The sequence below is a fragment of the Bubalus kerabau genome, chromosome 3 (genome assembly GCF_029407905.1).
Source record: "Bubalus kerabau isolate K-KA32 ecotype Philippines breed swamp buffalo chromosome 3, PCC_UOA_SB_1v2, whole genome shotgun sequence".
NCBI lineage: Eukaryota > Metazoa > Chordata > Mammalia > Artiodactyla > Bovidae > Bubalus > Bubalus kerabau.
In genome coordinates this window covers 1,771,158-1,797,808 of record NC_073626.1, presented here as the reverse complement: position 1 = coordinate 1,797,808, position 26,651 = coordinate 1,771,158, and the positions used below count along the sequence as shown (strand labels likewise).

At 51.4% G+C, this 26,651-nt stretch overlaps 1 protein-coding gene across 6 annotated transcripts; it reads right to left on the bottom strand.

Moving 5' to 3' along the window:
- Positions 1-1,133: 1,133 nt before the first annotated feature.
- Positions 1,134-12,543, bottom strand: NQO2 (N-ribosyldihydronicotinamide:quinone dehydrogenase 2). Of its 6 annotated transcripts, XM_055570479.1 has the most exons (8): positions 12,399-12,543; positions 10,996-11,120; positions 10,098-10,202; positions 9,061-9,225; positions 4,579-4,709; positions 3,856-3,969; positions 2,959-3,060; positions 1,134-1,699 (listed from the first exon to the last, which is right to left on the bottom strand). In XM_055570479.1, the coding sequence occupies exons 4-8, from the start codon at positions 9,098-9,100 to the stop codon at positions 1,523-1,525; spliced, it is 564 nt and encodes a 187-aa protein (XP_055426454.1). In that variant the 5' UTR covers positions 9,101-9,225; positions 10,098-10,202; positions 10,996-11,120; positions 12,399-12,543; the 3' UTR covers positions 1,134-1,522. The 6 variants fall into 6 exon arrangements, with proteins under 6 accessions (XP_055426454.1, XP_055426450.1, XP_055426452.1 ...); XM_055570475.1 differs by lacking the exon at positions 10,098-10,202; XM_055570477.1 differs by lacking the exon at positions 10,098-10,202 and having other exon boundaries at positions 1,134-1,654.
- Between the last annotated feature and the right edge of the window lie 14,108 nt (positions 12,544-26,651).

The following is a 26,651-nucleotide window of genomic DNA, read 5'->3' as shown; positions in this document are numbered from 1 at the left end:
AGGAGTGTGTCCAAGGTCTGGGCCAGTTAGGAAGCTCCTCCTCTTGGACAGATGTCCAGATACAACCTGTGTCCCAAGGGCACAGAGGAGACTGGTGGCTAGATTCAAACCCTCCATGGGAAGGACATTTGGTTGTTCTCACACCTTTGTCCCAGGATGGGACCAGGCTGAGGAGACCCCAAGAGAACGAGAGTCACTTCAGTGTCCTGAGGCCACACGGGCAGTCAGTGTTCAAACCCCATCTTTGCTTCAAAGCACAGGGTCTCCTATGTAAGGTCCTGCCTGAACATCCCAGCACACCAGGATGAAGGCTGAAGAAGCTGCAGCAAGCACAGCATTTAAAGAATTGACACATGAAAGAGAAAGCACAGGAGACGGGAGGTTTTGAAGAAGATGCGTCTGAAAAAGTTGCTCAAAAAGAGGGCCCAAAGAGTGTCTGAAGAAGCCAGTTCCAACGGTTTGAAAAGAACGATCTCGAGAGAACTGAGGCTCAAAAGAGATGATAAAGACAGTCTGGAGGGGACCCTGAGCAGGCACCTGGGGGGACAGCCCCAGAGAGGGTCTGGGATGGTGGCGCTGAAAGAAAACGCGGGGATGCTCTGAAAAAGCCTGAAGAAAATGGTGTTGAGAAAGGCAGAAAGAAATGACCCTGAAAAATCAATCTGATTTGAAGATGACAGCTCTGAGAGAGGGATGAAGATGCGAAGGGAAGCTAAGAACATGGAACACCGTCTGGTGGTGGATCAGGTGAAGAGGAGAAAGAAAATGAGGGTGGAGGAGAGTCTGAAGACACCTGTGGGGCCAGGGGGTGGACAGGGAGGAGGCAGGCGGGGGCGTGTGACCAGGAGGCGCAGCTGGGGGTATGGTGGGGGTGGGGGTGGGGCTGCTGAGGAGAAGGGCCCCGTCCTGGGCAGTGACGACCATGAAGAGGAGGGGCGGGGGGCGGGGAGACGCTCTGGCTACACGTGCCCGCACCTCGGGGCCACGGCCAGTCCCATTCCCGGACTCGTGCACACTGACGGAAGCCTTCTCACTAAGGCCGGTGCCCTCACTTAGTAACCGGCCCTCAGGAATTGTAATGAGATGCTGAGTAGTGCTCAATTAAAACTTAACACTCATGATATAAAAAGAAAAATGCACAAGAAGTTTAAACAGAGCACTACAACACAAGCTGTGAACAGATTACATTTTCCTCTGAAAAACAGAAATTCAAGTCGAGTTGCAGAATAAAACAAATATCTAACAAATCCAGTTTCGTGCCAAAACTACAGACAAACACTACCTGCGAAGGCTGAATAAAGGAGAAGGAAAGATATTAGAAACAAAAAGCAAGCCTGGGAGAAGGACCTGCCACCCCTAAGCAGAGAATCTGGGACAGCCAATGGGGGATGGGAGCCAGCCCGCAGGACCCTGGAGACCTAGTCACAGCCTGGCTGTCGTGACATCCTTTATTACATGCGCCTGCGTGGCATTACACGTGTCACACCTCCCGTGTGGCCCCCGCAGTGTGGTGTGGCCTCCGTCACTGCCCAAAGTACCACGGGGGCGAGCACTGGATGGGCTCCTCCTCCCAGAGGGTCTTCAGCCTCTGCGCCCAGGAGGCCACCATCCTCTTTCTTTCTTCTTCAGATGCCATTTCAGGACCAAAACTGACCTGAGGGGCAAGGACTTTAAATCCGCAGAAGTGCAGCGTGCCGTGCTACAGTGCAAAGAGGGGAGCACGGTGAGAAGCTGCCCGCCGCTCAGTCACCGGGGGAACGTGCACAGCTGGCCTCCAGGGAGCTCAGAGAACCTCCCACCACCAGGGAGCCGAGAATGCGGGCGCTGCCCTGCAGCCTCAGGGCCTGGCCGCTCCTGGGGGGGCAGCGAGTGCTGGGCGGCTCCGACACAGCTCTCTAATCTCTGCTGCTGAGTCACACACTAAGTTTTATTGTTTTGATTGCTTAGGTAAATTATGGCAACTCATGAAAGTGAAAGTTGCTCAGTCATGCCGGACTCTGTGACCCCATGGACTATACAGGCCAGAATACTGTAGGGTAGTATAGGGTAGAATAGGGTAGCCTATTCCTTATCCAGGGGATCTTCCCGACCCAGGAATCAAACTAGGGTCTCTGGCATTGCAGGCGGATTCTTTACCAACTGAGCCACCAGGGAGCCCTGAGTGAGGTTATTCCAGCTAAATGTGCCACCATGGAAGGCTGTTCAAGATACGCGTTAGGTGTAAACAAGAAATGTGAAGCAGTATTTGTGGTGCACTGTTCATGTAAAAAAAGAAAGAAATACGATAAGCTGAGTCATCAAATGTATGTGTGTAAGAACACAGGGCCCTCCCTGGTCCAGCCAGTCCAGTGGTCGGCACTCCATGCTCCCCGTGCAGGGCGCCTGGGTTTGAGCCCTGTGCAGGCACCTGGATCCCATGTGCTGCAGCTGAGGGTGAGCATGCCACAGCTGAGGAGTCTGCATGCCCTGGTGGAGACCTGGCTCAGCCCAATAAATACGTGGATAAATGTTTTTTAAAAACAATATATATGGGCTGTAAGGAAATACATTAAATCATTGAAAGTGATTGTTTTCAAAGGCATTAAGAGAACTGAATTTCTTTTTTTTACAGTCTCTTTGTTCCCATATGTACTTTTGCAAACTGAAACAAATGTGAAGAGTTTTTAAAAGCAGGAAGAAGTGAAGCTCATGACACACGGAGCCACCTCAGGGCTCCTGTTTACCCAGAGCGGATACCGGCCAACCAGGCTCGGCTTGGCCTCTGGCCAAACAGCATCAAAGGTTCTCATAATCACAGCGTTTTCTCCATCAGGCAACCTTTTCAGGGCTGCCAAGTAAAACATCCAAAAGGCTAAGAGGTTATGATATCCTGTTTCCAGGGGAGTCAGCATGGCCTGGCCTTCAGGCCCCCCTCTCACCCGGGAGGAGCTAGGAGAGCTGTGAGTGGGGGGCGCATACCTGGAGGGGCCACAGGAAGTACCGGAAGTCTCCGTTGACCCCAGTCTTGGAGAACATGCTGGCCGTGCCGCCTGTGGTTAAGGACAGGATGGCCAGCTTACCCTGTGGAGGACAGCATGGGATTGGGCGTGAACCCCAGGGATGGTCGTCTATAGTGACTGGAGGGAAACCGAGGCCAGCTCCCCCGCCCCACCTTCCCTAATGGACGGACACACACTCCCATCTCTGTCCAGCCCAGTGGCAGGCGACAGCGACATCTGATGGGGCGGGGGAGGGGCAGCCAGAGGGAGTGGGCTGGATGGACAGCGCTGACGGGCCTGATGCTGGGGGAGCAGGCATCGGGGGTGCGGGTGCAGGGGGTTGGCTGGGAGGGTGCATGACGCCTGCGGCCAGCGGGGCCAGGATCCCGGGGCCGGTCAGCAAAGGGCGGCGTCTCTTCATGGCCTGAGACGCCTCTCACATCTCAGCGCTCTGTTTGTGCACACTTGTTTTCTGAGGCTTTTGGAACTTGAACATCGTCTGCTTCCACGGGAAATCCACAGCTACCACATCCTGTGCAGTGGCTGGGTCCACCACCTGCTCGGGTTATCCTGCTTTCAAGGTGGGTCCAGGCGCTCAGAGGCGAACAGGTGCACGGCCAGGCATGAGTCCACGCTGCGGGGCAGGTGCCCCAGACCCCTGGCCGAGCACACTGCCAGACGTGGACACCTTGCACCCTTTGCTGGAGGAAAGGGCCGTGACCCCAGGAACCGTGCTTTCTCACCCATGTAAGCCCTGCACACAGATGGTGCTCCGTGGGAGTTTGGTTAACAAAGGCAAACCAGAGGTGACTTGCTGAAATGCCCCTTCCTTCTCTGATGGACAAGGGTCCCTCATCCCGGGGGGTGAGGGTCATACTTTGAGGAAGCCGTCATCGTAGGAGCCGGGGAAGTCGAAGGCAAAGCCCTGGCAGAGCACCCTGTCCATCCAGCCCTTCAGCACGGCAGGCACGCTGAACCAGTACAGCGGGAACTGTGGGGGAGCAGGAGGGGAAGCTGGGGTGTCCGTCCACCTGGGGCTTCGGGGGTGCCACCCCCTCCCCGGCCTGGGCAGGCGGGTGCCCCCTGGGGCCACGCGCGTGGGCAGCTCCTCCCCCTGCTCTGAGGCATGCGGGGTGGCGGTGGTGGCGGGCTGGGCGGGCAGGGCTGACAGTGTTTTGGTGGCTGCCGCAGGCGGCTCTGGGTCCCCCTGACGTCGCGACTGCGGGCCCCTGACTGAGCTCACTCTGGGGCAGCAGAACCATGACCCGAACCACGGGGCCAGGGGGAGGGTGCGGGAAGGAGCCTGCCTCCTCCCCGCCTGGGGTGAGACGTGACGTCTGGGAGTCGGGCCCGGAGGTTCTGAGGAGCTGAGCCTGACTCCACACCGCAGTAGGGAGGTCTCCCTGGAGCCACTGTGGTCCCCACAGAAGCCCCAACACCGCGTCCAATGACAGTGTCAGGGAAAAGAGACAAACACAGGCAACAATCCATTCCCAGAGGGGGAAGGGAACCCGCGCTGGGGGCCGTACACCGCGGCCAGCAGCGTCTCCGGACAGGGTCTGCACACAGAGCCGGTACAGCAACGAAAGGGAAAACCAACCTGGAATATCACCAGGTCAGCCTCCTGAAGCTTCTTCTGCTCCTCAATGATGTCGCTGCTCAGAGACTGCTTCTTGTAGGCCTCGTGGGTCTCCACGCCGTAGTTGAAGAAGCCAGGGTTGGAGAGGGTGCCTGGGAAGCAGGACAAAGGCTCCCACTCAGTGGGACATCCACGGCCCGCCAGCCCCGCAGCGACACTGCTGCCTGGACGCCGCCCAGCAAGATCACTGAGACCTGACCGGGGGGTGGGCCCTGGGGACAGACTGTGGACACAGAGGAACAGCTAGGGTCCTCACCTTCGAGGGGCCAGAGTCCAGGAGGGACAAATAACCACATGATTAACATGGAGCACGACAGGGCAGCGAGCTCAGGGCAGCCCCGTGGCACATGGACCTCACCGCCCGGACGCGGGGGCCTCACCCACATGGGCAGCAGGTGAGCAAAGCGTCCCGGGGATTTGACGATGGAGCAGGAGTTCTGCAGGCGGTGTAGAGGACCGGAGGGGAGGGGGCTCCAGTGCGTGATACAGAGGGGACCGCAGTGCTGGCCAGAGGAGGGCCTCGGGGAGCTGCCGAGGGCCGGGGCAGGAGGCCAGGGGCTGCGGGTGGCCTGGCTGCAGGGCTGCAGCTCGGCCACGGGGGCTCAGCTCTGCGTGCACATGGGTTGCGGAGGGGGCACATGGTTTATGCAGGAAACAGCCATTTTCTCGATTCAGCTCTGAAGAAGCTGTGGCCTCAGCGATTCTGGAGCAGGCCTGGTTGCAGGGGTGGGCTCAGGCAGCAGCAGGGCTGGGCCCTGAGGCAGGACCCCCACAGTTAAACGGAAAGACGAGGCCTCAGTGGATTCCCGTCCAGCAGCACGACTTGCCTAAGCACTGCCCAGTGTTAACAGCAGTCACTGGTGGTTGAGGGTCTCCTCGTACCTCGCTGGGCTCTAACCTCATCATAATAGGCTGTTTCTACCTTTCATAACAACACGAGGGGCCAGGTAATTCCTAAGCGACCAGAGAGGAGTGGGGGGGCTCAGGGTGGCCCCCCAGCACACAGGCCTTCAGGGTGGCCCGAGTAGAGCCGGCCCCACCCTTGGGTACCACGGCCGAGAGCATCCCAGGGCCCAGACTCCCTGGGCCTCACCTTCACCCAAAAGCTCGGCTGGGACCCTTTTGTGCGTGAGGTTGTGTGCTGACCAGCGACCCCGAGGAGGAGAGCCTGTGTCTCAGGCAGGCTGCCACCGCCAGGTGTGGAGCCCATCGCGGCCTCTGTGCGCTGCTGAGAGTGGTAAACGATAACACGTGTGTGGGGGCCACATGTACTCCAGGTAGAGTTTAAAGGTACAGAGCAGAGCAAAGGTGTGCAAGTATCAGGGAAATGGGGATATTTTTATATGTGTGGGTGTGGATGCACTTTTTTAGTAAGACAGGAAATCCAGAGTCATGCAGACATATTGACTCACAGATTGAAACAAAAGATGGAGACAAAGCTAAATCAACATGGGAACTGGTAAGTTATAACATGTACCCTGAAGTGACACAGTCGTTAATAAGACTCCTGAAAGCTCCACTGAAGGAGCAAATCCCCGTTTGTACCTGTATCTACAGAGCTCCTAAGCTCTACAGGAATGTGCACTTTGTTAACATCTGGAGTAAGATCTACAATGAGCCACGGCAAAGAGTTCTGCCTGCTTGACCTTGGGGCCGCAGGACAAGGAGGGTGTGTGAAGGGGCTGCTAGTGTTCACCCTCTGCCCACTGTCCACCACACTTAAAATGCTGTTTCTGCAGAGCCCGTGTCTTACCTGATTCCCTGAAACGCCAGTGGCCCCAGCACACAATACTCTCTGCCTCCCCAGCCCCCGCTCTGTTGCTTTTCAGTGAAAAGAGCTGTTTGGTTTATTAAAAGGGAAGAAAGACAAGGAGAGGCAAGGATACAACCATTACCACCAGTACTAAATGCTAAATCTGGAGTCTTGTTAACACAATTGCAAACAGGAGGGACCTAAAGGTATTTAATTTACTGGGAATTACTGGAAAGGCACGGGTGAAATTATTACTTGCAGATGGTTTGACTGTGTATCAGGAAAGACCCAGAGAATTGGCTTAAAACTACAAACAGTGAGAAAGTCGTAGCAGCCTCATGCACGCATGCACACAGACATGCACAGATCAGTCCTCTTCATGTAGAGGAACAAAACCCAGTAAGTAAGATTTATGCAAGATCTGCGTGAAGAGAACTCATAAATACACCTGGAGGGTTGTAAAAGAATGTGATCACATGAGGAACCACGCCTGTTGCTGGAACAGAAAGAAGTGGCACTGAAGTTCCGCTGTAAACAATCCATTACCTTTAGAATCTTGCCAACTAAAGGCTGGAGCTTGCCATCTGCTCTATAGGGATTAAGTCACAAGCTGCTGTAGCCATTGATCTTCAACATCCCCCTGGAAGGAGTTCAGGGTGGAGATCAGGAATGAGGTGCTCTGTGCTCCGGGAAAAACTAGAAAAACATGCCTTCAGATAGGTATTTTCGGAAGATTTTATGAGCCCAATTCTTGTAAGTCCTCATATCTTTAAAGCACTACAATCATTAATGGTGACATCTGCTCCTCATGACTAGCAGCAATCTTCTGCCAAAATGAGTGCCTGATGACTACATGACCCCTCTTCACCAAAATCCCACACATCCTGACCTTCCCTCCACCTCTCTGGAGCAGTTTCAGAGATAGCCGAGAGGCTGTCTCCCGGGCCATAGTCCTCACTTTATCCCAAACAAAACGTAACTCACAACTGTCTTTCCTGGTGGTTCAGACAATAAAGAATCTGCCCACAATGCGGGAGGCCTGGATTTGATCCCTGGGTTGGGAGCGCCCCCTGGAGGAGGGCATGGCGACCCACTCCAGTCTTCTTGCTTGGCGAATCCCATGGACAGAGGAGCCTGGTGGGGTACAGTCCATGGGGTCACAAAGAGTCGGACACGACTGAGTGACTAAGCACAGCACAGCTGGCATGGTGTGCTTTTATTTTTTCAGTCAACAATCTGGAAAGATAATTCAAAAAATCTTTATGGAAAAGTCAAAGTAGCTGTAAAAAATAGTAAGACAAATGAAGGTGACCTAACTCTATGAGATATTAAATGATTTACCAAAATAATGAAAGTCATGTGGTGCTGAGTCATGGACAGGAAAACAAACCAGACCACAAAGGCAGAAGACGCCAAAACATGGGAATTCACGTCACAACAAGGGCGGCTTTTAAGTCAAGGCAAACAGCTAGATAATGTAATAAATGGGGATGAGAGCTGAGTACGTACTTGGGAAAAACTGAATCCACACCTAACATCACACATTGAAATAAATTCTGAGTAGAGAAAGTATTTAACTTTAAAAAGTGGGACCTGCCAAATACTATAGCACCTTAAAAAAAATAAGCTTAGAGTTTATATGACACAAAATGCACAGGCCTAAATTAAGAGAGAAGCCACCACAGCAAGGCCAAAACAAAAAATAAATTAGGTAAAAATGTATTTACAATTCATATTTCAAACCCTATACCAGAGACCATTTTCCACCTGATTGGCAGTTATCAAAAGCTCGGTAAAACAAGGAAACGAGCACTTGCGAACACTGTGGGCTGGAGAGTGAGCTGGTACAGCACTCACGGAAAGCAGTTTGATATTGTCTATGAACATTCAAGACACACGTCCCCCTGCCCAGCATCTCCGTCTACTCGCACACACAGGAAAGCGCCGGCCGCCGTTCTTGCCGCAGTCCTGTTATCACAGCCAAAGTGAGGAGCAGCCAACACGGCCTGAGTGTGCACTACTGAAACCTCGGTGCCTCCAGACAACGGGGGGTTCTGAGGCAGAAAGAGAGAGCAACATGCAAAACAACACGTGGGAACGCATGTTCCCATTTTTAAAAAGCGGAGAGAAAAGCTGTTATAGTGTGAATTGCTTTAGGTACACCCAGAGACAGCACAAACTCGCCCCAGAAAGATGCAGAGGCGGTGGGAGACCCTGCTTCCCGTGGGAGCAGAGAAGCTGGTGGCTGGGCGTGCGCGAAAAGCCACGCACTGCAGACCTTTTCCACATGAGAATTGTACATCACGTCCAATGATGAGTTTTGTTTACAAACTTTTTTTTTAATTAAATAATTCAAAGAAGGCAAAAAAAACTCCTAACAATCTGATTTAAAAATGGGCAGAGGATTTGAACAGGTATCTTTCTGAGGAAAACACGGATGGCCAACAGGCATGTGAAAAGACGCTCAACATCACTGATTATCAGGGACACAATGCAAAACCACGACGAGATACCACCTCTCGCCGGTCAGAACGGCCGTCAGCAAGACAAGATACATCCAGTGCTGGTGAGGACGTGGAGGACGGCGGACCCTCGTGCGGCTGGCGTAAAGTGAAGCCACCGTGCGGAACAGTGTGGAGATTCCCCAAGAAAGTTTAAAAAAAAAAAAACCCAGAGCATTTATGACTCACCAGTGATATCCTTCCCTGTGGCCCTGGGCTCAAAGTTCATGGCATAGAGGTCCGAAACGGTGACGCTGCAGCCCTGCCGGCCCAGTTCAGCCACCGCCACGTCCTTCAGGGACCCGTTCAAAGACCTGGGCTCTTGGTGTGCGTAGACGATGAGCACTTTCTTCCCTAAACCCAGACAAGAAACCATTTGTCTTGAGGAATAATTCCTCTCTGTCAAAGCTCCACAAGGACCAAGCTGACAAGAGGGCGCACACAACGGCTGAAGCTAAGTAAGGAAGACCACGCTTTTGACGGGAGACGGCTGTAAAACAAGGAGCATTTTAGGAACCTGGTTGTATCAGTTCACCGCTACTTGAGTTTACTAACACAGGAGTCCAGTTACGACTCCCCAAGAATGACACGACTGCATTCTTTCAAAGCCCAATCTACTCTGGTTATCCACCAGAAGACGCTTTAGCCACGTTGCCTAAGCTCAGAATAAGAAACCACTGTGACCAATCTTTTGTGCTAACCCCTTGTTGGCAGGTCAGTCACTGACACACAGCTCTGCTTCCTTTGTCTCCGCTGAAAACTGACACATAAGGTGTATTAAAAAAAAAAAAATCAGATCTTGAGTCCCATGGGGAGGCAGGGCCTGTATGAAGCCCGGCTTCAGTGGAGAGCCTAACAACAGAGGCTCCATCCACTGCCCGGCGGTGTCATTCATACCAACAATCTCTGAAGCTGCACGGAGAAGGCAATGGCACCCCCCTCCAGTACTCTTGCCTGGAAAATCCCATGGACAGAAGAGCCTAGGAAGCTGCAGTCCACAGGGTCACAAAGAGTCAGACACGACTGAGCGACTTCACTTTTACACATTGGAGAAGGAAATGGCAACCCACTCCAGTGTTCTTGCCTGGAGAACCCCAGGGACGGTGGAGCCTGGTGGGCTGCCATTTATGGGATCCCACAGAGTCAGACATAACTGAAGCGACTTAGCAGCAGCAGCAGCTGAAGCCGCACTGTCCTCCTTCAGGACATTCTCCAAGGTCACGTACCAGTTCCTTCTAGAAGGCAGCTGTGGGAATGTGTTTAAATTTTCTGTGGGAACCTCTTAAGACTAAGATATTTAAACTCTTGATCCATATTATTCTGTTTAGGCCCTTAAGGAGAAAATATAAATGTTAGTTTGAAGCAAAGAGCTTTGGGGCACTCAGCAGAGTGTAAAGGTTGAACTGCACGAGTGAAATTAATGAATAACAGTTTTAACTTCTCAGACTCATTTGTTATAAAGGAACTTGGGGGCTTAACAGGAAACAGGATACAAATGAAATATCCACACTGATGGTTCTCATCCAGGGAGTGCTACCTCCCAGGGAGTGTTTCACAACATCTGGAGACATTTCTCGGTTGTGGCATCTGGAGGGAGGCGCTGCTGGGACGTCAAGACAGAGTGCAAGGCTGCTGCGGAACACAGCTAGGGACAGGCCCCCAACAGAGCGCCGATGCCAGCAGCGCCACAGTTGAGAAACCCTAATGTACAACATACGCGTAAAGTAACGTGAATGTTTATGTTATGAAATTCAAGGATTTTCGTTCTATGGTGTTGAACAAAAAGATGTCACAATGGGATGCATGCGTCATGCGGTATTTCTAACCATGGTCACTCTCGGGGCTTAGTCACTCCATATCTATTGACTGAGCGGCTATAATGTCCCAGGGGGTCATCCCAGAGGCTGGAGGCAAAGCAAAGACAAGGTAAGCATTCTATTTAGTGGGGCTGAAATGAACAATAAAACAAGAAAGAAAATACAAAACAAGATAATTCCAGGTAGCAATCCACATTATAAACAAGTTTTATACACCAGTGTTGTCTGGAGTTTTTATAACAAAGCATTCAATTTCTAATAAATTTTTCATTTAACAAAGTTTAACTCCCCCATAGCTAATAGTCACCTGCCATGTCCCAGGAAGATGGGTATTTTTCTGTCTGAATCCTGCTGAGAGGAGAGTGTGCTGTGAGTCCTGGGTGCAGGGGCCCTGAGCTCTCAGGCACGGTCACGCTCAGTGATGCCAATGACCTAGAAGAGGAAACAAATGCTGAGGGAGGTGGGGAGACACGGTGGGCAGCTGAGGGCAGCCATGGGCAGCTGAGGGCAGCCGTGGGCAGCTGAGGGCAGCCGCGGGCAGGCTGAGGGCAGCCGTGGGCAGCTGAGGGCAGCCGTGGGCAGGCTGAGAGCAGCCGCGGGCAGGCTGAGGGCAGCCGCGGGCAGGCTGAGGGCAGCCGTGGGCAGCTGAGGGCAGCTGTGGGCAGCTGAGGGCAGCCGTGGGCAGGCTGAGGCAGGGGAACAGCAAGCGTGAGGCAGTGTTGGGACTGGCCTGCGGTGCTCAGAAAGCCTACACGGTGGACATGTGGTTACAACAGAGCTGGGTGGTGGGGGATTCCATCCAAGGGCTGGGTGGGTCAGTAATGCAGGGGTGAGGACTTGATCCTGAGCCTAGCAGAAGCCCCCGGAGCATGTCCAGAGAGTGATGGGCTGCAGACTCAGGGAGCACCTGGTCCTGAATTGCCGAGGGTCAGGGCCCAAAGACAGTCTGGTTTAGGAAGAAAAGCTTTCATTTCAGTGCTGACAGCAGGGGAGGCATCCCCTTATCGCGCAGCCTGGTCCAGTGTACCTGGTCACGCCACCTGCCAGGCCGCTGGAGGCCTTGGAGTTCTGACTCCTCGTGGGGTCCAATTCTCCCAAGAAGCAGGCCACTTGCCCAGCACACCCCCACTGACCTTGGGCCACAGCAGGGAGAGCCGTCTCCTTCCGTGGAGAGGGTGCCCTTATCAGGCCGACAGGAAAACAGAAGCGTGCGGCTGTTAAACTGCATACATCAGGCCACACCAAACGGGCTGACACCTTTTATGCACTCTATTTCGTTCCAGCCTCCTCGACCTCTCCTCTCGTGTTCCCTCCATCCCCCCTAGAACCATAAACAGCGGCGCAGGAAGCACACACCACATACACGTCCCACTTCTTGGATTTTCTGGCTGAGATTCTCAGGGACTAAGGTTGGAGAAGCTGAGTTTCGGGTCCTGGCACCCGGGGCAAAGGCCGAGCTGGAACCCCGAGGGCCCAGGCCTGGTCTCCGCGCCGCCCGCTCGCTGACCCCAGGCGGCCCCTTGCCGTCCGCGCGGGGGGTCAGCTTGGGCCGAGTCCAGGGCGGAGGGCAGCGGCTGGGGGCAGCGACGGGCCTGCGCACACCTGCGCCCCAGGCCTCGCAAGTGCAGGGGGAAGCTTGGGCACGCGGGGGTGGAAGCCCGCGGAGACCCTGGTCCCGGGAAGCTGCCCCCGGAGAGCGCGGACACTCACCTCGGCCAAAACGCCCGAGACGACCGGCAGGACGAGACTTCCCTCTGGGAGAACGTCCGGCGTCCACGCCACGATCCGGCCTCGCGGACTACGCAGTCGCAGGCGTCGCGAGCGGACAATGCAGACGCTCTCCTCTGGGCTGGACGCGGGGGCTCGGCCGCAGGGGCCCCGCCCATGCCCCGCCCGCGAGCGCCGAGGCCACGCCCCTCCCCTCCTCTCTCCGGAGCGCAGCCCCGCCCCCGACCTGTCTGGACCTCTCCTCACGCTCGTCGTCCCGCCCCGGCATAAGCCCCGCCCACACGCCCTTCGCTCCGCCCCTGCCCTGTCCCCGCCCCTGGGAGCCGGACCGGGTGGCACCGCGCCGCGGCGGCTGAAGGGATGGCAGTTTTAGTTCTGGGAAGGGGGGGCGCCGTGCCCGCCCCTCCCGCCGCCTCCGCCCCTAGGCCCACTCAGGGTCAAAACACTCAGCCGTAAGAAGGATGAACGATCGGGGCCCCAGCAGCTGGGGCGAATCTGCAGAGAAATACGCTGCATGAAAATCGCCAATCCCTGAGGGTCCCCTCTGAACGATCACGTTTATGTAACATGCTTGAGATGAGATTCTAGAAACGGAGAACAGGTTAGTTGTTGCCGGGTTTCTGGTGGGCAGGTGTGATTCTAAGAGGGACCTTGTGCTGATGGGAATGTGCGGTGTGTGATCGTTCAGGCGGTGGCGTTGTTCTGTGGTCTGGCCTGACGTTCTTATTGGGGAGTCTGGGGGTAAAGGGCACACAGGCAGGTTCAAGGCCAAGGAGATGCCCGGAAGGCAGAGAGGCACCGAACTGGAGCCTGCAGACGTGTGCGGGAGGGCTGCTGGTGGGCACTTTGGGCCAATTGTCTCTTTTCTCTCTTTCCAGCACTTTATGGCCTGCACCACCTCATTTGTAGACCCCCCTGCCATTGGGACTCACTCGAGGACCCTCCCAAACTCTGCCTTGATTTCTGGTGTCCCGGGATGGCCCTTGGGGCTCTCCTGGTGGCCCAGACGGTAAAGAATCTGCTTGCAATGCAGGAGACCCAGGTTTGATCCCTGGGTCAAGAAGATATTCTGGAGATGTTCATGGCAACCCACTCCAGTACGCTTACCTGGAGAATTCCATGGACAGAGGGTCCATGGGGTTGTAAAGAGTTGGACACCACTGAGCGACTAACTTTCACCTTCAGGATGGGCCTAGAGAGCGAAGGCTGGTTCCCTTTGGAAAATAACATTCCTGATGCAAACAGCTGCAGCGTCCGCAGCGTCTGGGTGGTCTGTCCGAGGCTGCTGTCTTTCTTGGGTTCAGAGTGAGGACGTGGCCTCTCTATGCGTGACATGCCCTCATGCCAGCAGTGGACAGGCCACCTTGTCTTGTGAGCCTGGGAGGTGCTGGAGGCCGTTTTCGTTTTAGAATGACCTTCACCTGAGGGAAAAGTTGTGGAGACATTTCCAAATGTTCCAGAATGTCCTCAAAGATGAGATCTGGCTTAGTTTTCTTCCCTCTTTCTTGTCAGGCTGAGATGATGTCCACAAATCACCCTTGAGTCATGTGAAATGATTGCGACTAAGACAGGCGGATGCAGGGACTCTGGGGCAACCTTCCAAGGTGGGGTGACTGACGCTGTCGTCCCTTGGGAGGGGGGTTGTTCACGTCTTTGGTGCCGTGAGGTTGTGGTTGTTTATGCAAAGTCGTGTGCAACTCTTGCGACCTCATGGGCTGTGTAGCCTGCCAGCCTCCTCTGGCATTTCCCAGACAAGAATACTGGATTGGTTTGCCATTTCCTCCTCCAGGGGATCTTCCCAACCCAGGGACGGAACCTGCATCTCACACTTGACAGGCAGATTCTTTACCACTGAGCCACCAGGGTGCTGTGAGGACCAATAAGGAAAACAGCCAGACCTCCCGGTGACCGTGGAGCCGCAGGCAACCAGCCCGGGAGCCGTCTAGACCCTGGTGTGTGGGTGGAAGTGCTGGGCCGGAAAGGAGACCAACGTGCGACCCCGCCTCTGAAAACTCGCAGGTGCGGGGAGCTTCTGGGTCCAGCCGCGCTTTGATCCTAGTCCGCGACGAGGCAGCACCATCTGGCGGCCGCGCGCGAGAATCGCAGGTGCGGAGGGGACGTCGCCCTCGGGACAAGGTCAGCTGGCCAGCAGGCCAGCCCTCGCCTGGCTCTTCAGGATGGTGAAAGCGCCAGCGGTGGATTGGATAGGGGCCCCTCTGGCGAAGAGAAATATGATTCCCTGCTAATCCGGCATTTACTGCAAACAAGACATTCCTACCATGAGACTAAGGAGGAGGTGGTGCTATAAAAATGTAGATGTAGCAAGCATGACCTCTAAGGGTCATGAGTGGACTGTTCATTTCACCCCTTGCAGTGGAGAAGTAGGCTTAGGCTTTCCCGCAGGTGGGGGGCGGGGGAGGCAGTTAAGCCAGCTGCATACTTCTTTCCCTCAGCTGCCCCTTATTTTGTGTTTCAGATGAAAATTAATATCAAGGGTTACCTTAAGACTAATCAAAGTAGCTTGAACGTTTTCCTAGAGAAGTAGTTCCTTTTGGTTTTATTTAATGGCTTTTCTTTCCTCTACGAACAGCATCCGCCTTCTTTTGGGAAACAAACTTGCTGAGAACTCAGGTTGTGTTTATAAATATATTTATCCACCTCTCTGCCTGGCCGCACTGGGTCTTGGCTGGGCATGTGGGATCTAATTCTCCCACCAGGGATCAAACCCCGGGCCCCTGCATTGGGAATGTGGAATCCTATCTCCCTATCACCAGGGAAGTCCCTCTAGTTAATCTTTTTTTTTTTTATGGTGGTAAAATCTCTGTAACAAAAGATCTGTCATTTCAACCATTGTAAGTACACAATGGCATTAATTATATCCAGTGGCATTAATTACATTCATAATGCTATGCAATGTCACTATTTTTATTTCTGAAAATTTTTCATCACTCCAAACAGAAACTCACTAATCCTTAGGCAGTAACTCCAAACTCCCCACTCCCCACCCAGGTTCTACACCAATAATCTTTCTGCTTTCTGCGAATTTGCCTTTTCTAGGTATTTCATACAAGTGGAATCATACAACAGGCGGCCTTTTTTGTCTGGGTTCCTTCACTTAGCCTAATGTTTTCAAGGTTCATCCATATCGTAACATGTATCAGAACTTCACTCCCTTTTACTGCTGACTAATATTCTATTTATGCATATACCACGTTTTATCCGTTCATGTTGTTTTAACCTGTCACAGGTTGATGGACACTTGGGTCATTTGGCTGTTGTGAATAATGCTGAAATAATTATTGGTGCACAAGTGTCTGAGTCCCTTTTAAAAAATCTTTTGGGTGTATGCCAAGGAGTGAAATCGCAGTGTCATGTAGTAACTGTTTTGCTTTTTAAGGAACTGCCAAACTGGTTTTCACAGTGGTTCCACTGTTTTGGAGTAGGATCTGGCAATCCACTCCAGTTTCTTGCCTGGAGAATTCCATGGACTGGCTACAGTCCATGAAGTTGCAAAGAGTCAGACATGACCGGGAGACTAACCCATCACGTCCACTGCTTTACATTCCGATTGACTTCTCTACATTTCTCACCAACATTTGTTATGTTGCTTTTTTAATTATTGTTGTAGCTGCCCTAGTGGTTTTCGTACTGTCTCACTGTGGTTTTGTTCTGCTTTTCCCTGGTGACTAATGATGTTCAGAATCTTTTCTTGTGCTCACTGGCCACTTGTTTACCTTTGATGAAATAGCTATACAAATCCTTTGTCCATTATGTAATTGGGTTGTTTGTCTATTTGTTGTTGAATAATAGCTCTGTATATATTCTGGATGTTATCAGATTTATAATCTGCATTTTCTCCCATTCTGTAGGTTGTCTTTCACTTTTGGGGGGAGGGTCCTATTCCTCTAAAAGCAATTAACCAGACTTTTTCTTAGTTCCCTCCTATAGTTACTTCTCTTGATGAAAGTGAAAGAGGAGAGTGAAAAAGTTGGCTTAAAGCTCAACATTCAGAAAACAAAGATCATGGCATCTGGCCCCATCACTTCATGGGAAATAGATGGGGAAACAGTGGAAACAGTGTCAGACTTTATTTTTGGGGGCTCCAAAATCACTGCAGATGGCGACTGCAGCCATGAAATTAAAAGACGTTTACTCCTTGGAAGAAAAGTTATGACCAACCTAGATAGCATATTGAAAAGCAGAGACATTACTTTGCCAACAAAGGTCTGTCTCGTCAAGGCTATGGTTTTTCCAGTGGTCATGTATGGATGTGAGAGTTGGACTGTGAAGAAAGCTGAGCACCGAAGAATTGATGCTTTTGAACTGTGGTGTTGGAGAAGACTCTTGAGTGTCCCTTGGGCTGCAAGGAGATCCAACCAGCCCATTCTAAAGGAAATCAGTCCTGGGTGTTCTTTGGAAGGAATGATGCTAAAGCTGAAACTCCAGTACTTTGGCTACCTCATGCGAAAAGCTGACTCATTGGAAAAGACTCTGATGCTGGGAGGGATTGGGGGCAGGAGGAGAAGGGGACGACAGAGGATAAGACGGCTAGATGGCATCACCGACTCGTTGGATGTGAGTTTGAGTGAACTCTGGGAAATGGTGATGGACAGGGAGGCCTGGCGTGCTGCGATTCATGGGGTCGCAGAGAGTCGGACACGACTGAGAGACTGAACTGAACTGAACTGATAATTGTTTCTAGCTTGCTGCCGAGTTCCCCAGGATAAGACTTAGAAGATGGTTGGAGGCATTGTCTTTGCTCAGGGAACAGGCTGGTTGTCTGAATCTCTTCAGGTTTCTTTGGACATTTCAGGATGAGCAGATGTCTTGTGTTTTCAGGGTATCCCTTGTCTCCCTTTGAAGATCATCCAAACCCGGAAATTTCAAGAAGCAACATAGTGGCTTTTCTCAAATGTAACTAGAAGACATCGACCTGGCCAGTTTCATTAGGAAATTAGCTATTATGATGATTCCCTTACAAAACCCCTGGTTTCTGAGAACTTTCACTTCCTGTGGTATTTTGGGAAGACCTGCTGCTTGTCAAGAGTGATCCATCTTGATTCCTCAAATGCTGTGGCTGGGATTCTAATGGCAACATGTCATGAACTGGCTTTTTCATTAATAAGTCGTACTTGGATAATGTCCTAACAAAATGGTAATCTGGAGACCAGATTCAAGTAAAAAACTCTGTGACTAATAGGTTTTTGATGTTAAATGGCCAGTCATGCCATGAATAATTGACTCATTAAAATGGAGAACGCAGGCATCTCATATTTTAACTTATTTTAAATCATCGGCTCAATGGACATGAGTTTGAGCAAACTCCAGGAGATAGTGAAGGACAGGGAAGCCTGGCATGCTGCAGTCCATGGGGTCGCAAAGAGTGGGGCATGACTGAGCTACTGAACAACAATTCAGCAGTTAGTTGACAATCAAATACTGGCAAATTCAACATGCTTTTTGAAATTACTTTTGCATGTGCTTGGACCCAAGCAAACCTATAACTCCCTGTTTCTACCCCAAACCAATCGTGTTTTGGCAACTGTGGGAATAGAGATATTAGGCTCTTACGGTACACAGTGATCTATGGTGGGTGAGAGTTTGACTGAAAATTAGAAGTAAAGGGTACTTTCAAGCCTGTACTACTGGAATTGCAAAGATATTCGAGCAGAATTCTGTTCTATGACTTGTCTTCCTACTTCATGACTCAGTGATGAGTGTTGGATAAGAGGATGTGAATTGAATAAGTCCCTCTGCTATTCAAGGACAAGCTAGAATGGCACTTGATATTTTTGGGTAATTACCACAAATAAGAATAGTGTGGGTTCGTGCCATTAGCACCAACACAGCGCTTACTGAATGCCCGCAGTGTGCTACGTTCTTCATGTGGATTAGCTGACTTAGTCCCAACAGCAGCACCGTAATGCAGTTTCTATTGTTATTTCCATTTCACAGATGAGAAAACTGAGGTCCAAATAGTCTAGTAAAGGTGCAAAGCACCCTAGCTCGAGAGCCCACCTTAAACTATGATACTGAATTAAAGATAAGTGTCCCCAGTGATAGGGCTGAAAGGGGGTGCAGGGACATAGGAGGTTGTTCATTTCTCATAAGGTTAAAAAAAAGAACATCAGCCCAGACCACATTCCCTGCAACAGTAGAGCCTCGTAGGGGCTGGAGCAGCCTCTGACGCTCATGAACGCGACTGAGAGCAGTGAGCACGCAGCACTCCTGTGCCTGTGTGCCTCGTGGGTGGCCCTTAATTCAAGCTTGGTTTCCGGTGTCTCTTACTTTCTTGATAATGTCCTTAGACACATACAGCTTTTCAATTTTGATGAAATCCAATTTATCTATTTTTTTGTTTTTATCTTGAATTTTTGGTGTCATATCTAAGAGCCCATTGCCAAGTCCAAAGGTCCTGGACATTCACTCCTATGTTTTCTTCTAACAGTTTTATAGTTTAGTTCTTATATTTAGGTTTTTGATCAATTTTGAGGGTTTTTTTTGTAAGGGGAGAACTTCATCCTTGAGTATGGAAATCCAGTTTTTCAGAATCACCTACGGAAGAGACTATCCATCCCCCATTGAATGAAATCAGTTGACCATAGATGTTTTAAACGAGGTTTCTCTTATTTGTTTTCACAAAATGATCATGTGTGGTTTTTCCCCCTCTTCATACTATTCATGGATGTGTGGCAGTGGTAGCCTTTCTTATGTTGGGTCTCCATTGTATCTTGGACTAAGTCCCTCTTGGTCATGATGTGTAATCCTTTTAATATCTTGTTGGATGCAATTTGCTAGTATCTTGCTGAGGCTTTTGCATCAATATTCGTATGGAATATTGTCCTGTAATTGTATTTTCCTTTGGTGTCTGTGTCTTACTTTGGTCTTGGCCTATGAGTTCACAAGTCCTCCCCACCCAGTTTCCTGTAAGAATTTGAGAAGGGTTAGTGTGAGAATTTGCCAGTGGGCTACCTGGTCCTGGAATCTGTCGGGAGGTTTTCCTTTTCCTTTTTAAAAAAACTTAACATTAAAGTGAGATATTTGGTTTGTGGGGAGTCAGTGAGGGAACTTGAGGAGTCAAGAATTATATATAATTTAATTCAGGCCCATACGACCTCATAATGATGTAACAGTTTCTTAATTTATTTCCTGTGATAGACTTTCCCATATTCTGGTCATTCCAAATATTATGGTAATTATGTTTCCTAAATCATTGCTTTTCCTTGTCACACAATGTCTTCCTGTTGCTTGTAGAATTATTCATAATTTTTAAAATTTCATGAATTTTAAACAGATAACTTATTAATTCAAATTAATAATTTTAAAAGTGTAAATAATTGTAGAATTATTAATAATTTCAAAAAATTTTAGCATTCTACTCAATCTTCCTTCTGACTCTTTCTCACCTAACCTCTAAATAAGCTGCTTCTCCTGCCCTTATGGGAACTGTGTTCCAGGGAGACTGGTTCATTCATTCTCACTTTCATAACTACTTCTTTCTGGTTAAACCTGAAATAAGGAAGTGTTTAAGAGCAAAGCCCTACCAATTATAAGCCATGATCTTGAGCAGTCATCCCAAAGGTACATATGTGTGCATTTTTAATTCATGTTGGGCTTTTTAAATAAAGAGGCTTTAAGTGGAGACGCGTATGCTGATGTTACATGTTCTGTCTCAGTGCAAATGTACATTGCCTGTGTTTTTCCCAGACCTTAGGAACGGAAGCTAATGATCAGGCTCTGCGAACGCCTTTTGTTCCCAGGGAGAAGTGAAACGAGTTCAGTGTAGTGTCTGCGCCATTCATCTGCCGGTGTGTCGGCAGGCTGAAAGTCCCGCTGGAGCCTCCTTCCCCTCCCTCCTTCCAGCAACTCCGGGGCCTGACCAGGTCGCCCTCATCAGCTCTTCCTTCCAGGCCCCAGGCCCCAGGCACGGCCCTGCTCTCCGCCTGCCGCCTTTCCTCTGAAGCATCGCTGCACGGACACCCCGCGTCCAGGGAGCAAACCTCCGGCTCCCCACCCCGCGCTGCTGCAGAGCCATCTTCCGGATGCACCTCTCTGCTGTGTGACCTCAGCGCTCGGAATCCTCCAGGGACTCCCGCTGCCCGTCAGATAAAATACACACGTGTAGGCTGACAGACGAGGCCCTTCGTAGGTGTCCGGCCCGAACTGCCTCGTGTTTGTGGTCCAGCAGTAGTGACTTGTGTCTCCCCAGCCACGTGCACTTTTCCGTTTTCCCATCGCTGGTTTGGAAGCCCCTCCTCCTGCGGTCCTCGGGGCTCATCCTCCTCTTGGCATCTCCGCTGAGGGCAGTGGGTTCGGGACCCCCTCGCTGAGTCTCCAGCCAGGCTTCTTGCTGTGTCTCCTCACACTGCCCGCAAACACAGCGCCATCACAGCACTGCGGTTTAGTTGCTGAGCCACACCACGTCAAATGCCGTTTATTTGCATGTCTGTGCGAGGAAAAACCTCAGTTCAGTCTTTCCCTAAATGGGGAAGAACCCAGTTCCTCCCTCCCGGGGTCTCTCTTCCTTATTCCTCACGCAAAGCACTTCCCTGCTGACTCTTCTGGTGACCAAATGCATGGAAGGCTTTCCCATACCAGTCAGTTCTCACGACACCAGCTGGGCGTCCTACGGTTTAAGTCGATTCCGACGCTTTGTACCTGGAGACAGGGTCAGATCCCAGAGACTAAGGGCTCAGCCCCACAAGCCCGCTCGCTTGTCCCCCAAGTGCCAGTCTGTCACAGGTGACCCAGAGCTCCTGTCTGATATGACAACAAATCAGAGGTTCCCACGACCCCCTCCTGAGGTTTGATTAACTTGCTAGAATGGCTCCTAGAACTCAAAGGCTTACTCATCTTTACCTGTTTACTAAAGGATGTGATAAAGGACACTAATAAAGAGCCACCCACGGCGAGGTCTGGGTGGGTCCCGAGAGTCTCTGTCCCCATGGACTTAGGGCGTGTCCCCTCCCCGTGTGAATGTGTTCATCCACCTGGAAGCTCTCCAGGCCCCACACTATTCGGATTTTATGTACAGAGGCTTGATCAGTTATTAACTCCATTTTCAGACCACCTCCCTTCTCAAGAGAATGTGGGGGTGAAGCTGAAGTTTCCAAGCTTCTCATCATGGGTTGGTCTTTCTGGGGAGCAGTCCTCATGTAGGAGCTCCACCCAGAGTCATCTCATGAGAACTGAAGACACTCCCATCAACCAGGAAATTACATGGGTTCCAGGAGCTCCGTGTCAGCAGCTGGGGTCAGAGACCAAATTCTAGAACAAAAGACACTCCCAGTGTTCTTATCACTTAGAAAATTACCAGAGTTTCAGGGACTCTGTGCCAGGGGCTGGTGGCAGACACGAATCACATTTTTTTTCTACTCTCACAATATCTATCTGGTATCCCGAGGCCGGGACTGTGTCTCCTACCATGATGTTCCCAGACCCCAGGGCAGCTCCTGGCTTATAGCGGGTGCTCAATAGCAGGCTGTGGAAGGGGGCCTTCCCTGGGGGTCCAGTGGTGAAGAATCTGCCTTCCAATGCAGAGAACTCGGGTTCAATCCCTGGTTGGGGAACTAAGATCCCACCCACCTCAGGGGCAACCCTGCACACAGCAACTAAGACTCCATGCGGCCGAATAAATAAATAAATAAAATGAAAAAGAATAAAAGAGAAGTTCTGTAAGTTACACATTAAAAAAAAAAAAAGTTTGTGGAATGAATGAAATAATTAGCTGTCGCGCGGCTGGTGTCGTCACCGTGGGCATTTCATGAATTCTGGGTGTTCAGGTAAAAAGTCATTGAGGGTGATGCACTCACCACGTCATCTGAGAACACTCTGTAGACGAGCCCAGGGCTGGGCCGGCCGCGCGGCCCAGACGGCTCACAGGAGGAGCGGTCCCAGGTCCTCGCGCAGGTCCCACGCTGCCTTTGGAGTCGGGGCGCCCTGGAAGCGGGGCAGTGTGTGCGCTGCTGCGACTTGGCGGGGAGGGGAGGGCGGCCAGCGGCGAAGGCAGAGCACTTCCCTCCCGCGTAGCGCTCTGTCCCCTCCTGCCGAGGGGCTGGCGGGTGGGCGACCTACGGGCGCATGGACACCTAGAATGTGCTGAAAGTGCTTGCTTTCTTTAGAACGAAGGAAAATGTTCTGAGCACCCTCCCCAAGCAGGAATAAGGAAAAATGCGTATCTCGTGTCCCTTTTGGCTTTCGTCCGGACGCCTGTGAAACATGAGCGAATGGAAACCCTGGGTAGACAGACAGGGGTCCAGCAGGGGGCGCTCTCGCCCCTGCAGCCACAGCGGAGCCCCACAGTGGAAGGGAGAGTCCCCTTCCTCCCCGCCAGGACTCGGGGAGGAGCCCAGGCTCTGTTTACCCAGCCGGTCCGTCCCGTGTCCCCTCTATGAAGCTGCTCCTTCCCTTGCCGGGTGGAGTCTTGCATGTGGCCGCCAGGGCAGAGAGCCTTAACTGCAATTCCCTGCTGATCCCGAATTGAATAAACCCAACTTTGCTGCAGAAACACCTGCAGTCTGTTTGCTTCAGGTCAACAGACGCAAGCTTGCATTTTGGAATGTAACCCCCTGCCCTTTGTGGGAAACCCAGCACGTTTTCAAGGCCATCCCGCTCCCGGAGCACTAGGCCTAGCCAAGAAGGCACCCCCCTAAACCTCCAAGGCCATGCCCTACAGAGCAGGTCCCATTTCAGGCCCGGTTCCCCAGGGCACCACCTGCTGGGGTGGCAGCATCTGGGCGGTCCTGGCGGAAATCGGCCTCGTAACAGCTGAGCCCTGCTTGCCACAGTTTTTGTTCGTTTAGTTTTGGCAGATTCGTTGCCGCAGGGCCCGGTGAGGACTGCTCTGATCAAGCCACTAGGTCTCTCTTGGCATTTGAGGAGGCAGTTCTCGGAGCTTCTCATGAAGATTCACCCAGCTCCCTTCCATGATGCTGCCCGGTGGCAGGCCCCATCCCGGACAGCGGGCCCTGGCTCATCTTGCTCTTCACTTCTTGTGACATTAGTCACCCGGGTGATTCCAGAGAAAGTGAGTGTCTCTAGATAAGAAAAGGAAAGAGGAAAAAAGTAAGGGTGGGGGAACTTCTATTCAGTTATTTCACTATTTCTTAAAATTTTATGATCAGCAATGTTAAAAAATCTTGAGTAACAAGATTCCCTTAATTTAACTCAGATTTTAAGTGAGAGCATAACTGCAAAATAAATGACAATTAAATAACTGCATCCAGTAAAATGACTGAGACTCAGATTCTGAAGAACCTTTTCCAGGTTTCAGGCGATTCAGGCTTAGGGGAAGCCCCTCTGTGCCTCACAGACCTCACCTGTAGCCACCTGTCTTTCAGATGCTGGGTTGACATGTACAGCTGGAAAGTACAAATTTCATCTGAGCCACTAGATTAAAGACCTAAAATAATAGCAAATACTTACCAAGCTAGAAAAAGCAGGGTTACTTTGCTTCGCTCTTGTGAAAGTGGAAGTTGCTCAGTCGTGTCTGACTCTTTGTGACCCCAGGCACTGTAGCCAGCCAGGCTCCTCTGTCCATGGAATTCTGCAGGCCAGAATACTGGAGTGGGTAGCCATTCCCTTCTCCAGGGGATCTTCCCTACCCAGGGATGGAACACAGGTCTCCCGTATTGCAGGTGGATTCTTTACCAGCTGAGCCACCAGGGAAGCCCAAGAATACTGGAGTGGGTAGCCATTCCCTTCTCCAGGGGATCTTCCCAATCCAGGAATCAAATCAGGGTCTGCTGTATTGCAGGCAGATTCTTTACCAGCTAAGCTACCAGGGAACCCTCGCTCTTGTACTCTTGACAAAATAATCATTTTCCGGTTTAGATTTTCCTAATTTCCTAATATTTTATAGTTGTTTCTGATTGTCACCATTCAGAAGGCAAGTGACACGCTCATATCCATTCTGTCCTTAGAACACAACCTTCCTTCCAGTTCCTGCGGCTCCGGCCAGCATGTGCCCTCTCCCTCCTCCCTCTCCCTCCTCCCTCTCCCTCCTCCCTCTTCCTCCTCCCTCTCCCTCGGATTCCCCCTGACTCTGGGGATTGTTAGGGCAGTGTTGATCTGCGGTGAGGAGCAGCCCCTCACCCTCCTAACTCTCCACTTCCTTCTCAATCAAAGCAGACAGTACTGGCCCCTTCTGGACACTATGGTCCAGCTTCCACCTGCCCTTCTCCTCTTCCTGGCTAGGTGCCCTTTTCGCTTTTTAACTGCTGATTAGCTCAGCTGAAAAAGAATCCGCCTGCAGCGCGGGAGACCTGGGTTCAATCCCTAGGTCAGGAAGATCCCCTGTAGAAGGGAAAGGCTGCCCACTCCAGCATTCTGGCCTGCAGAATTCTAAACATGAACCACACAGTCCATGGGTCGCAGAGTTGGACTCGACTGAGCGACCTTCACTTGCACTCTGGCGGGGCCTCAGTTTCTGTCCTCAGCCATGACCCTGACACACAGGCGCAGCTGGGCCGGTGAATCCCGCATGCGGCTCCTGCACCCACGGCCCGTATCCTGCTCTGTTCCTACTTGTCTCCTGGACACCTTCACCTAATGCTCCGCAAGCACCATGAGTCCTCTTTGACAGGAGATGCGGGTTTGACCCCTGGGTCAGCAAGTTCCCCTGGAGCAGGAAATGAAAATCCTACGGGCGGATTTTCAGTCCATGGTGGGCAACAGTCCACAGGGTCTCAAGGAGTCCAGCACGACTGACGGCTAAGCACAGCAATGCTATGTTACAGCCCTGACCCTCCCCTTCCCCGGTAGGCTCTCTTTCAGTTAATCACATCACAATGAGTACAGATACTTGAGTTACACTAGTAACTGGCACCTGCACCTCCACTCCTTTCCTGGCCCCTTGCCCCCAGTCCACATGGTTCTCACATCCTGTGATGCCCGCCCTCATCAGCTCTGGGCAGTACCCTGTCACTGCTGCACTGCCCAGGCTCAGGCCCGCCTGGCTGAGCCCTGGTCCCCAGAGCCGAGTCCTAGGGGCCCCTGGGGCCTCTCCCCCGGCACCCAGTCCACCCTGAGGGCCGGTGCTGGAGTCAGAAAGGAAACGGGAGGGAAGGAGGGGAGGATATGGATGATTGAAGGAATCACGTTACTCGTCCAGCTTCAATCTTACAAAGGTTCCCGATGTTCTTGTTCAGTCCCTCAGTCCTTTCTGATTCTTTGCGACCCCATGGACTGCAGCATGCAGGCTTCCCTGTCCATCATCATCTCCCGGAGCTTGCTCAAACTCATGTCCATTGAGTCAATGATGAATCCAACCATCTCATCCTCTGTCATCCCCTTCTTCTCCTGCCTGCAATCTTTCCCAGAATCAGGGTGGAGTCAGCTCTTCACAGCAGGTGACTAAACTATTAGACCTTTAGCTTCAGCCTCAGTCCTTCCTGCTTTATTGACTATGCCAAAGCCTTTGACTGTGTGGATCACAATAAACTGTGGAAAATTCTGAAAGAGATGGGAATACCAGACCACCTTATCTGCCTCTTGAGAAATTTGTATGCAGGTCAGGAAGCAACAGTTAGAACTGGACATGGAACAACAGACTGGTTCCAAATAGGAAAAGGAGTACGTCAAGGCTGTATATTGTCACCCTGTTTATTTAACTTATATGCAGAGTACATCATGAGAAACACTGCACTGGAAGAAACACAAGCTGGAATCAAGATTGCTGGGAGAAATATCAATAACCTCAGATATGCAGATGACACAACCCCTATGGCAGAAAGTGAAGAGGAACTAAAAAGCCTCTTAATGAAGGTGAAAGTGGAGAGTGAAAAAGTTGGCTTAAAGCTCAACATTCAGAAAACGAAGATCATGGCATCCGGTCCCATCACTTCATGGGAAAAAGATGGGGAAACAGTGGAAACAGTGTCAGGCTTTATTTTTCTGGGCTCCAAAATCACTGCAGATGGTGACTGCAGCCATGAAATTAAAAGATGCTTACTCCTTGGAAGGAAAGTTATGACCAACCTAGATAGCATATTCAAAAGCAGAGACATTACTTTGCCAACAAAGGTCCATCTAGTCAAGGTTATGGTTTTTCCTGTGGTCATGTATGGATGTGAGAGTTGGACTGTGAAGAAGGCTGAGCGCTGAAGAATTGATGCTTTTGAACTGTGGTGTTGGAGAAGACTCTTGAGAGTCCCTTGGACTGCAAGGAGATCCAACCAGTCCATTCTGAAGGACATCAGCCCTGGGATTTCTTTGGAAGGAGTGATGCTAAAGCTG